This window comes from Mytilus californianus, unplaced genomic scaffold, assembly GCF_021869535.1.
Source record: "Mytilus californianus isolate M0D057914Y unplaced genomic scaffold, xbMytCali1.0.p SCAF_9, whole genome shotgun sequence".
In the NCBI taxonomy this organism is placed as follows: domain Eukaryota; kingdom Metazoa; phylum Mollusca; class Bivalvia; order Mytilida; family Mytilidae; genus Mytilus; species Mytilus californianus.
Genome location: NW_026262745.1, coordinates 26,018,131 through 26,032,619, shown reverse-complemented (window position 1 = coordinate 26,032,619; position 14,489 = coordinate 26,018,131). Strand labels below are relative to the sequence as shown.

The 14,489-nt window shown below is 31.1% G+C and overlaps 1 protein-coding gene across 1 annotated transcript; it reads right to left on the bottom strand.

Annotated features, from left to right (window-relative positions):
- Positions 1-2,000: 2,000 nt before the first annotated feature.
- On the bottom strand, positions 2,001-9,544 carry LOC127715288 (homeobox protein CHOX-CAD-like). Its single transcript, XM_052221329.1, has 2 exons — positions 8,872-9,544; positions 2,001-2,781 (listed from the first exon to the last, which is right to left on the bottom strand). The coding sequence occupies exons 1-2, from the start codon at positions 9,374-9,376 to the stop codon at positions 2,279-2,281; spliced, it is 1,008 nt and encodes a 335-aa protein (XP_052077289.1). The 5' UTR covers positions 9,377-9,544; the 3' UTR covers positions 2,001-2,278.
- Between the last annotated feature and the right edge of the window lie 4,945 nt (positions 9,545-14,489).

Genomic DNA, 14,489 nt, shown 5'->3' with positions numbered 1-14,489 from the left:
ATGATAAACGGAGCCATCATTTATCTTCTTCGAAATCGTCCAGATTATAAAAAAAAAACGGAATGGAAAATGTACTTTGCAAAATATTTTTTTTCTAGTACACAGTTGAATTAGATTAATAGGTCGATTGATTGGTGTTTAACGTCACTTTCAGCACTATTGTGCTATTTCGTGGCAGTCATTTTTTATAGGCGAAGGAAGCCGGAGTCCCCGGAGAGAACCAACGAACTTCGGTAGGCCAAAACTAAATTAGATCTTATAAGATTGTCATAAAAAAGCAGATCAGGAGATCCATAACGTTATCTTTCTAAACTTGAATTTGTGTTCTTTTGATAACGTCAAACTATATATACTGTCTCACTATTACAAGAATCTAACCGAATCATTGTATTTTAATATATTTCACTTACTTTAAAATTTGATTTGAAAACAAAATCATCATTTTATAAAAAAAAAAATTGCACCAATACGAGGTTTGAATAATTTTATGTTTCTTGTTGCAACAGGAGATCTTAGCATAGTCCAATACCGGGTAGTTACAAATTTCCATAATGTGACCGAAATATCGTCCATTTAACTACGAAGTGCGTCACAAATTAAGTCGTCTGCGTCTCCCATATATCAGCAGATCAAGTACTTACTTTCAGCAACTGCAATTTTTTTCTGATATCATATATTTGAAGTTAGTTTATTGTACTTAGGTATTTTTGTCCTTCTTATACCAATACCATTGAGTTCGGGAACTTTTCTAAGCTTGTTTTTACAGTATACGTTCTGTATGTTTTTGTGAGTTTTATTTTAATTTGACAAGATAGAAACGGAGGTTGAAACCTCACATCTATTTTTTACCCACACCTTTCCTACATAAATCAAGTCAGTTTCCCCCCTCCTTTGTTATCTCTATAGATATTTCTATTTGCTTCTTTGTTTTTGTCTTAAGAGAATATGCCGTCGACGGCAGATCTCGTTAACCATTGTTAAATTCATTTTTAAATTGTCGATCTAGAGTATGAGATTTGATATAGTCTATTGTTGAAGATTTTAAGTTAGTTTCTCATATTCAGTTATACTATAAACACCATTAAAATTAGCAAAATCTGGAAAAAGCTGAACTGTCTAACGACAAGCGTTCGTTTGTTTTTGCTTAAACGGGAGTGTTTTCCTGAAAGCGGAAATTAAAATAATTTTTGACAACTCCTAGTAAGTTAGTTCTTACAAGCATATATTTCTAGCCTTTTAGTTATATTCGTGTATTAAAACGATGTTAATCATTTTCAGTCCTGTTCACTTAAGACTTTTTTTTGGCAAAAGCTACCATGATACTGCACACGTTGATCATCACCAACATAAAAAGGAAACATGATATATGATGCAGTCATGATTCTGGTACCTATCTATATATATGTATATTCATGTTGATCATCTATTTCAGACCCATAACCATTTTATAATCATATCTGCAACAGTGTATCCCCAATGACGCCGTTCTTGTTATACAACATTAATGTTCCTAAAATTATAATCATTGACATATACCACGGCGTATCCTGTTCTTCCTATTTCTATGCTATTGTAATCTAAAAAGTTAAGACTACATTTGCTTCGGTATTTGTTATCATAAGAATTTGTAATTAGGTAATATTGATTTACACAAACACCATAAAATCGAACTATCAAAAGTGCCGTATCGTGCAAAGAAGTCGGGTGATATCGCTGAGCCTTGTGGAATATGTTAAATACTCCAAGTCATGTTGGAATAGCACTCTAAAATGTGTTCCTAGCTTATCTCGGGTTTTAAGAGGGCAATAAAAGATAGTATTTTGATGAACTGGAGTGATTTAGACCCGGTAATAAAACAATAAATTTCCAACTCGAACCTCTTATACAAATTCGATACTCTTCCAGTGTATAAACAAATACAACTTGTTGACAATTAAATAAGACTTGGCGACAGTTTTCATATCTATGGCAAATTTATTGTTCACACATTTGTATTTCGTGTATTTTTTTTTTATTATTATTGTCCATCTCAATATTGAATTGAATTTAACATTAATTGTTTAATATAGAATATTATTTACAAAACATAACAATGTTTCTACTTTTATCCATATAAATGGGTCTCCTTCATATTTCTAATTAATCTCAGTATTGTCATGGTTACATAACCCAAACTCTGCACATTAAACCATCTTTGTTTAAAAAAAAATAATCTGGCAAGATGTTGGAAGCTGAGCTCGAATTTTAGCAAAGTTCAATAAATATAGATGCAATATTTCTATGACTGAATAACATTCGGAGGTTCCCCGGTGTCTACTTTAATGTTTGACATAGTGTCCGATACTGAGCTTGTCATGTGATGAGGAGTCTGGATTGGCGATGTTGATGCGTGATTATCAGAGGGATCGGACATTGGAATTTGCATCGTCACGTGAGGAACGGGATAATCGTCAATAGGGTCTTGTTTTATTGTAACCTGCTGCATTGTAGGTGTCTGTGAGCTGTGTACTTGGTGTTGCATGTTTGGAATATGACCGGAAGTCTCATTGTGATATTCTTCTATTTTAATATCGTCACCTCGTTTTTTATTCTGCTTCCGCTCTTTAGCTCTGCGATTTTGAAACCATATTTTAACTTGTCTCTCTGACAAGCCTAAGTTCTGAGCGAGTTCGGCCTTTCGACGAATTGTTATATAACGACTGTAATGGAATTCTTTCTCCAGTTCCAAACGTTGATGGTCGCTGTATACAACACGATATTTGTCTTTGGTTCTGGTCTTTCCTGTAGAAGAAAATATACATAAGAGTAAATCAATATACATTGCTAACGGTTTCTATTTATAGAACGATAACTATTTCGGCACAACAAATGGTCTATCTCAGTATCGGTCTCTGTGTGTGGTTAAATAACACACGCACACATACCCATATTGGCGTAGGCTAAGACCAGCTACACTGACCATTTGCCGATTTTTGTTTTTTTTCTTTTCGTTTATATATGATATGATCTTATTAGTATTCGTATCTATCTCTTATAGGTACAGTTGCAAACATTTTTAGATGTATGATTTTATCCTGCGTGTGTGGCATCGTCATTTCTATGCGATCAGATACCTATTAGGTTTATGCTGTTTGATTAAATTCTTATATAACATATTCAAGTCTATAGGCTGTTATCCTTAACACCCCACTGTTTACTGTCATTCAACAATTGAGCAAACGTCTCAACACAATAAAACCAAGAAGATATCTTAAAATTAATTTCTGTGAGTTCATATGTTTTGAGCATAAACTGTTTCTTATTACTGGGGTCACAATATAGTTTTATTCATCTTGAAAAAGCTTAGAATATATTTTTTCTTATTTTTTTTTGGTAATCAGTTTCAATCCACAAAACAATCATTTAGGATTTATTTCAAAACTCTTCGTGAGACAATGCTAAGAATGGATAGATGAACATCTGCTTTTTATACCATCTTATATTTGAATAAAACAGTGAGATACAGAACATTCAAAAATCTATGTTAAAATTAACAGTAATGTATTTTGCACAATAACCCGTACTTTATCAAGAGCGCCCCCCTTTACCCCACCCCCCAAAAAAGAAGAAAATAGGTGCAAGCTCGTACAATATAAAAAATTTCTCGTGACATTATGTTAATTTATATAATACTTCCATGCATAACTTTACTAAAATATTGCACCAGATAACACCAGCGAGGCAAACATGGTATTTTTCATTGTTTAACGTCCGGTTTGATGGTAGGTCTTTGATGGTCTTACCATAGATATAATAGCCATATCTATTGCTATTACATCTATGGTCTGACTGATCAACGCGATAAATATTTCAGAGATATCGTTTGAAAAAAAACGGGAATGTTAAGGGGTTTAAACTTTTGTATGTCCTTAATAATTATTTTGTTCAAAAATAAAAACATTTAATTATAGATTGATGTGAAGTTAGTTAGAAAGATTCAATTAACAATATTTTTATGTTAAAAATTGGTGTAGAAATTATAAAGCCTTTTTAATTTATTGTTTGGTGTTTTTTTTTTATATTCGTTTCAGTTCGTCTTCCTGACTGGCTAGTATGTTTCAAAAGTTTGAAGCAAATCAAATTGAGAAACAGACACAGCCTAAGTAATTATCCATGTTCGTCGAACATAAAGAGTCATCAATATTCCTTTCAAGAGTCGAATGACAAAATAAACAGTGGTGCATGTGTGTCTACTGTTTTATTTCCATAATTAATATTTTATTATTTCTTTTTTATTTTTTGTTCATTTTTTTCTTCTTAGTCAGTTAACTTTTAACCTCATTTACTTGCTTCCCAACAGTTCCAAAAGATAAATCAGCTATGATGTTGGTATATTTTGAAAACATTATGATTAAATAAATCATGAAGAAACATCTAAATATTTTCTAAATCTTGTTAGTATTAAAACAACCTAGTGTTAATTCTTTTATTTGATAATAAGATATGTAACAGTTCTGGGACAATATTGATATTTTTGTTTTACAGTGCGTTAAGGCATTTGAATAATCGAGTGGCTAACGTTGAAATCAACCCTACCAAATGAGTGTCTGAAAATTGGTTTAAAAATTGAAACAGAAAAAAAATATTTCTTTATTTCTCCAATTGCCCCTTTATAAAAACTTGTGTCTCTATCTCTAGGGTTCAGTCCCTTTCATATCTTGTAAATATTTTTTCATTGCGAAATATTACAAGACGATTGACACAGTCATGCTAATCGTACTAGACTCATGTTAACAATGAACTTTTACTCGTCCCTAGGTTGATAATCTCTGTAGAAATTGCGCAATTATCTGATAAAAACAGGTGTAAATTGCTTTCATCAAACAATTTAATCAGAAATTCATTGTCCAGACTATTTTCTAATTTGTTGAGGTGCGAGTTCGATTGATTTTCTATCTGTTTGTGTAAGATATATACCGAGGTACTAGGTTCGGTATAAATAAATCAAAAGATATCCCCATGCGTAATCAAATACCCTAAAATACCATCATATCATTATTTTCTTTCACGTCGCCCCGGTTTTTCTTGTAATTTATTAATATAAAATAATGATTCTTTAATTCTTTCTGCTTTGTTCCTGAAAACGCTTGCTTTTGCAAGCACTCTCTGCGAACCTGACATGCCTATTCCTTTAAAACTAATGTCTGTTTTCAATATTTGGGATTGTATTGCTTTCTACTTTTCGTTTAGTCCTCATGTGCACTTTGATGTATTCATTCCGTCAAGTAAAAAGCAATTTATGCAAAATAGAAAATTCACACGACCGGAAAAGTTTGAGTACAATATAAGTTTTTATTTGTTGGCTCCACCATAGATATAATGGCTATTATATCTATGGATTCACACAACATAATCGAAGGAGTGCCCAGTTTAAACAAAAAAAGCACCGCACCACCATTGATTAATCATATGTAAAGCTTCGTTTTGAAATTAAGATTTTTGGTTGACAATATTATTTTAAGGGAATTTAATCATTTTATACTTGGTCCTTGAGTATACAATAATGTACTATGATGATTTCTCTTACATATTTTTTTTTTACAACTAATAATAATAAGTTATGTAAGCATTCTCTATTATGAAAATATATGTAATTTTTGTTCATCCGAACTTGAAAACCACAAAAACCATTTTAGTAAATTAGTTTATTTATTCTAATTTGTTTTCAATTTACCACCTACAACGAAACCGTTTTCTTATGTCATCATGTTCATTTTCGTTAATTGAATTATTTAATTTTTGGGGATTTTATAACTAATGAACCGTGACGGCATGAAAGCAAACGCTTTCCCGTCTATGTTTATGGTGTTGAAATTTGTCATCATAAAACATGTATCGTTGATTTAATTTTTATTGACAGGTTTATGTAAACAAATAATCGAAGATAATAAAAAATTAAGAATAATAGAATAAATATTAGTTTTACTGCATATAAATGTTCATTTGTATTTCAAAACTTTTCCGGACAATTACGACTTAACCGGTTTTATTTGGTGATTTTCTCTCATGTAGGTCTTCCGGTGTACGTAACTGTACCGTATGTGTCAAAAGGGTGCGAATTTCTACGCGACTTTGATGTACGGATATCACTTAACAACGTAATAAACCTGACAAAATCAAGTTAATTCGATTACTAGTACAAAAGTAAATAACACTTTTGTATTTAATTTACACATTAGAAAACATTTTGATTATTCATAACACATTTATGTATAAAGTTCTACGATACGGAGAACCATTATTTGAGAATTGTCATAAATAAGACTGTTTGCTTCTCTATATGTTTTATGATCCCGATGAAGAACAAATCTGTCTTATTTTTTTAACCATAATAAGAAAGTCTCTGCTTAAGAGCAGTAAAAGTTCATGTGAAACGAATGGGAAGAAACTTTTGTCTAATTTCTGTTTGAAACTGGGATTCGGTAGATTTCTCAAAATGTACAAAAACCGAATGCAGTAATTAAGCTTTCTGATGTTCACATTTTTAATGTAACATTGAAAGTACACAGTACAATAACTTTATTTACGGAAAAATGTGTCTTTATTATTCTGAAAACTATCCGGTTCTAATTTTTTTATCAGGACACCCATAATTTAAAGGACAACTACATGCTCTGTTTTGCAAGAAAAATACAGAAATTTATAGAATAGTTATCCTTTTGAGTGTAATGAGTGTGTTTATCCGACTTGATTCATAGCTAATTCACGTTCATTTGGTCTCGTAAATCTGAATTTTATTTTTTTTTAAATCTCAATTTTCATCCAAAAACGACATAAATTGTTTGATATATGTTAGATTTAAATTTTCATTAAACTTGAATTTGGACTGATTAATCTGACAGATTTTGATATTGGTTCTCTAATATTGGCAGATGGTGTACCTTCTGCAGACAGAACAAATATTGGCTGAGTAAAAAAATCTTTTTACATAGAAACCTGAATAATTGTATCACCACCTACGAAATACTGAAGGGAAAATTCTAAAGGGGGTTCAATTTCAAATCCTTTCAGCCCGTTCAAAAGTATTACATGAATTGACAATTGTTCTGAGAGAACTTATTTAAGGCAAATAAATCGTCGCGTGGCGGATAAGACTAAGCACCACAAAGATTGATGTTTCAAATTTTCACGACTTCCTATCAGAAATAATAATAGTTTAAAAGGCAATTGGTTATCCCACCGACACCTTCTTTTGATATTAATGAAATAAATTTAAAATGGAACATATCACTTAATCTGTTTTATCAAATCAAAATTCTCTTTTGAAAAACATTATTGATAGATTTAAGTCATTCTTTGATTACAAAATATTCAAAGCTCCAAGTGCGATGATAGGTGATCTAGATCTATGATATAGACCATGGACCTTCTCTAGGGAATCATTTGCCGCAAATATTGCAAAATTTCCGTTTTATCAAATATGTTCATATATGCATGCTTGTTCATTCAGAGCGCGTATAGCGCATCATTAGTGTTATTAATCGGATAATTTCCCATGCCAAGGAAGGGTACAACTTGCTTAAAATATTCAACCCATATTAAATATTTGATTCTGTATAGTAATAGGAGGGGGAAACACATTTTTTCCCTCTTGGTTGAGACTTACATTTTGAAGATTGCATTCACGTGACAGATTAGATTTGTGTGTGCACATGTTTTTATGTTTGATTTAATTTAATTGGTATAATTGCCAAACCTACAATACCATCATGAATCTGTATTCCTTTTTACCAACCCATAAAGGTGCGAAATATACACACATACAAAACTAAACATATTTTTAACAATACTTAAAACACACAAATACAAAAATATTATAAGTAAAATATATGATATACGAAATTGATAAATAATCTTTAAGTCGAACACAATATATATTATTATAGAAATTTGTTAGAAAACATGTGTTTTACATATTTCAAGTTATAAAGACACATCCATTTACAGACGACAACAAAAAACTAGCCTTCAACAGCATTGACATTCTACAAGACACATTTTATACACCACCGAAAAATTTCAATTTCGTTACCTTCACTTTTCTTGACTATATTTGCAGGTGTTTACTTAACGTAAAGTGGCTAATATTACAGGCATATACTGAAAACACTGGCAACTTAATATGTACCCTGTTAATAATAATAATAATAATAATAATAATAATAATAATAATGACAGTTTTTTTTATACTTTCGGGAATTACTTTTTGGTAGAAAATTTATTTGATAGTATACATTTGTATCTATTTGTTTATTCAAGGATTTAAATAGTAAGACAATATCACTACTATAACAATCTTTGGAGTATTTTAATGAAAAAGAAACTAGGTTTCAACTGTTCACTTTATTTCGTATTTTTTTTAAAGGTAGCAAATAATCGTACGTTAACAGCGTGAAAATATTCTTTGATATATAAAATCAGAAGTTCCTAGTAATAACTTAGGATTTAATATATAAAAGAGAAAACTTAAAGTTATATGTGTATAAAATACATGCAATAATATTAATATCCGTCTTTATTCTAAAATTTTATAGTTTTTGACATTCAAACACTGGTCAGCCTTATTTGTGTAATTTTATACAAATATGTACCTCGAAATAATGGTCTGTTTACATCTTTACGAATAAAATATTTTTTACGGGTACATCACGGAGTTATATTTGTATTAATACTGTTGTTAAAGGGGGTCAATCATTTTCCATTTGCTGAGGGTCAACAAGAAACACTTAATCTGTTTAGCATAAAGTGGAGAGAAAAAATACCCATATTATATAAAAACTGCATAAACAAACATATGATAGAAGTAAATTAACTTTTAATTGTCTTACTCACCTGGTTGTGGACCCGTTGGAACATACGAGGTTTTCTTCATCCAATCATACGGGGGTCTAATCTGTTTGTTGGAAGGTGAACCGTTGCTCCCACTGGACCCAGTTGATGTAGTAGGGGACCCCGTTGGCTGTGGTGACGTAGACATATTATTCATGTTTCCATTGCCGCAGTGGGTCTGGACATAATCATTTCTGTATTGATACATAGCGTTCATGGAATGCGGACTGACAGAACCAGATGCATTGTTCATTGCCGAATAGTTCATATTTCCCGTACCATTCCATTCTTCTGGGCGCGACACACCAGGGCCATACATTGGATAACACTGTGCTTGTTGGAAGGCCGATGATGGGTCAATGTTAAACTGTTCAAACCCATGGGGTTGACTAGCATAATGTCCATTTTGTCCAACGTATCCTGGAAAATGTCCAAAATTGTAGTTAGCTGGGGGTGATGTTCTTGTCTGATACATTGAGTTTGAAGGTGTCTCCTGACATAAAACCATAGTACAGTCAAAATACACTATTTGTCCATACAAATTTTAAAATAAGTTCGTTCGAATCGCACAAAATTGGAAATTCACTAAAACACGGAAAAAACTGTATCTCGAAATAGATAGATATTTGACAGGTAAATCAATTGCAGACTTTCCTCATTTTCAATTTATTATTACCTGAAATTTGAAGGTTGTCAGTTTTATTGATACACAAGAAGTTTATGGATATAAAATGTCATAGTAGAAGTAACCACGCCTTCCTCATTATCTCGCGCTGTTTGATTGGATAACCTCCTGACGGCCATACTGTACTTGACCGGAATTTCTTTGATCTGGCACAAATTCTCGATATAATTTTCCGCAATATACTTTACTAACCAAGACTTTAACAATTAATAACAAAATAAAAAAAAACGTTATTTTTTGTCATGACAGTGTCAAGTGTTACATAAAAACTGTTAAATGATTACAAAAATTCTATACATTAAATTACATTATTAATTTTATTGTTTGACCAGGGCGTAGAGATATTATACTCTGACCTACGATACTTAGAACTTTTTAAAAGGGAAAAAACTAGTTACAAACATTCGATAGAGTTGTCTTTTTAATTTGCAGAGTATTCCGCCTTTTTTAATTTATTCAGTTTATCCACTTTAATTATAACAACGTATGACCGCAGTGACCGTCTTCGAATATTTTTTTAACTGTCACAAATGAAACATATTAGAGGAAGCTTTTTCTTATAATAAATCGGCAAACATAACTTTTCAAAAAGTTTATTTCAAAGTTTTCGATCTACATGTAATAGCTATCGGATGAGGTGTAATGAGTAGAGAATAATGGTCAGAAACAGAAAAAAAATAGTTACCCTATACTGAGACTACAATAACACATAGTAAAGTAGTCTCAGCCCTATACGATACGAATAAGCAATAATTGTTTATAAAATATCGATGAATTAATACCCAAAAGATGAAAAGATAATCATAAGAACTGAGACATATAGTATACAAATCATAAAAATAGGAAAATTGGACAATTTTTTTTTTAAATAGGTTCCTGCTTCCATAAATTCAACACAATTCACAGCGTTTCCACGTAAAAACGTTGTTCTCTAGATTTACACCACATATTTGTTTTGTAGCAGTTTGTAATGAACATGATATGATATAGTAGAAAGCGCGCGCAGACGTGGGTTGATATGGAAAGGCACTTGTAACACATAATAAAGAATATACCAGAATGGAAGAACAAAATTGTCATAATTATCATTTTGTTGTAAAATAAAGAAAATTAAAAAAAAAAAAAAAGATCTACATTCTCCTAAATTGGACATTTGAATGAAAACTAATTTTGAAAAAATATTTTAAAACTTATTACAAAGTGCCACATTTTTTACAAACTACAGTGCTGTTAATCTACCCCAATAATAAAATTTATATATCAGCTGGGATCCACTGGCAATTTTCTACACATATATACGATACATTAAAACTGACTCATGTCATGTAGCACTATACATATTGAACAGCCCATTGGGTCAGATTATCAACCATTTCTGGTATAAGGGAATATTCAGAGCATATGTTAAACCAGAGACACATATATATTGTATATATTTCTCTAGTTGCAGTAAATATATGCGCCATTTTCGTCTGTGGTGATTTAATATCATTATACTCCTTATTTATTCTCATCTCCAAGTTTTAAATTATTTCAGTTACTCGCAATTCTTATGGAAAACTTTTTTTTATTATAATTTAATCATTCCAAAAGTTATTTCAGATTATCTGAGGGAACCATGTCAGTGATGGATATAATGTGAATAATAGTTAACAATAGTCTTCTAATATAAGATTTGTCATAAATTTGGTCCTGAAGTTAGGATATATACATAGGTATCTTAGGATAGTCCTACAAGTTACCATGTCCTAAGTCGAAATAAAAACAACAAATATGGCCTTCAGCCAGTATTTGAAGAATTTATTTTTGTGTAGATACTATCCCATGTCTTCGTGATATTATGGACATTTGAAGGCTTGCTGAATAAAATTCCCATATGCTTATTTACTTCGGCAAGCAGAATATGATAATAATAATAATTTCCTTTATTTCAACAGGATAACATATTTAGTCAAAAGACGATTTTACAATAAGGTCCTGCAATATATACATATATAACAACAAAAAGTATCAAATTCAATAATAAAAATACTAATACAAATATTAAACTATATTATACTGTTATTGAAACTAAACAAAACATTCTTAAATATATATATTTTTTTAAAAAGATTCGATTGTGTTACATTGTTTTAAATTTGTAGACAAATTGTTCCATAAAATACTTCTAGATAACAACAAGGAGCATTTATATTATTCAGTTTTAGTTTTGGGAACAAAAAGCATATTTCAAGATCGTTGTCATTACCAAAGAATGTATACTGTATTGGTTTTGCACGTTGATTTTGTGCTTAAAACAAAAAAGATTTCAAATCAGTTTGATGTAAACTTATCAATCTCTTGAATTAAAAGTGATTTAAAGTTAAAACACTTTAATAATTTGAATGAATGGAGATATTCAAATACAAGAAACTTTATTTAAGAAAATTACAAACGAATTGAATGTCTCTGTTCTATAAACGTGGAAGTGAAAACGTCTTTATATTATGATAAGATTCTCTTATTAAGTCTTTGATGACTCCTGCAAAATTGAATATTAAAATCTTTAAATCAAAATATTTAGGATTGGCAAAGTCTTCCGTACGATCTACGTCATATTCACATATTACAGTTAATGTCGTTTGTAATCACTTGGTTTCTTTACTAAAAAAGAAATTCAAAACATGGTTAATGTAGTTCTGTTAAATTTTGTCACAATTTTTATTAAAGATTTAGGGATTGGCATAGTCCAGATATGTTGGAAGACTGAATATTGACTTCTAAATGTCTTTTGGTTATTTTTGTCGTTGGGTTGCTGTCTCATTGATATACATAATATCTCCTTTGCTTCATGTTAATTGGTTTCAAATTGAAAGAATTTTAGTGACTTATTTCCTAATACAATTGTTTTTTCTTCTCTCGGAAATTCATATAAAATATTAACATGGCTGAAATTAAAGAGATAATACATAGTATATAGTGTATGTTGATTTTGTTTTACGACTTATGGTTGACGACCTAGTAGACGTTTCTTTGATATGTTTATTTTCTAGTATATGGTTGGGAATTTGACTTATTTATATGGCTACCCCATCTACCTTTCCCTCAACATATATTAATCGTTTGTAACTCCCCTTTTTGAGAAAAAAAATCGGATCTGAGGCAGGTTATTCAATGTGTAGAGCTACATGATTGTGTTAATAATAACCCATTTAAGTATTTTTAATTATTGTATCTAGAACAAAACATATACATTTTATCATATCTGTAAATATGACAGACAAAGAGACAAATTTTGTCGATTTTCCAGGCAACCACGTTCGCTTCTGGTGTCGTTTCGAGGCGATCCTCTAAACCCGGTCAACTCTCTGGTCATCCAATATTGAAGCATGCTAGTAATTTGGACCAAAGTAAATTATGCAAAGTTAATTTTTGGTATTATTGCCTACCTATCGCCTGCAACAACATCGATCTCTATAACACCACAATCGATTGACTCAGAAAACCAATAGACACCTTGAACAATAAACGAATGTTTACACAAAATTTAAAACAATGCCATACGGTTGCCTATAATTGCTTGAACTATGGTGGATACTTGTCTCATTGGCAATCATATCACACCTCCTTATATTTATACTGTAAACCTTGACATTCTACAGTAAGATTGCAATGAGTATTTTTCAGTTATAAATACAAGGAACAACTGATGAGACTTCAGTGTAGGGACCATTATGTATCAGAGACGCATTATACATGGAAAGGTCTAAAATCTATACTTTTATCAAGTTGAAGGGCAGTTATTCTGTATATAAAAATCACAAAAATGTGAATGCGAACCTGGACTCTTATCTATTTTTATTTAATTATTTTTTTGTCGGGGGGATGGAGGCCAGAAAAAAAATAAGATTAAATAAAAGTTAACTAAGAAAAAATGATTGCAATAGAACAACGTAATTGTACTTTCCCATGTTTTAGTCACCGCATCCCAAATACAAAGGGGATATCTGAATGTCTGAAAAAATTTGTATCAAAAACACATACCAGAAACCTTCAATTCAATTTATATTCTTACACCAGGACAAATCGTTCTGTTAACATTCATTTCAACCTCAACAAAACGCTACTTATAATTTCAACTCTCCCAAATATCTACACCAAATACGAAATTGAAGTTTTAAAACTTCAATGTATGCATCGAAAAAGTAAAAATTAAACGGATAATCGGAGTTCCTATTCTGCCAAGAATCATGAACTTAAAATAATAACTAACTTGAGAATCCCACAGAAAATATATAGTAATTTCTTCATTCATTAAACTGGTCGGACGTGTCAAACCTGATTATCAGTCATTCATAATATGTTTCCTAGTTTTTTGTTGGTGTTACAAAGTTTGTCTGCAATAGTTGCCTTTCAAAGCCGAATAAAGTATATACCATTAGGCTTCCTGAAGTTAACTTCGTCGTCGCCTATGCATTGACTTTATGGATTGATATGCTGGGTGGAATGTTTAGCTGATTGACCTGGCCCTGAAAATAGCCTTTGTACCGAAGTGAAAACTTTAAACCAACAAAACCAAGCTAAAATAGGAAAACCAAGCTAAAAATGGCAAAACCATGTTAAAATAGCATAACAAAATACCGACTTACAATGTCCAGTGGCATAAATACTCATTTTAAAAAAACGAAATCACCTTCAACGTTGGATAAAAAGTATAAACAAAAATACTGAACTCCAGGGTAAATTTAAAAAAGGGGGAAGTCTATAAAACCTGACAAAATCAAACGCTCGACGATATCAACCAACGGAACAAATGGAAAGCAACTGTCATAGTCCTGACTTTGGTACAGACATTTTCCGAAGAAAATGGTGGGTTAAACCTAATTTTATAGCAAGCTAAACCTATCACATGTATGACAGTTGTTTAAGGTTCTGTTATATTGACGAAGTTGAATGA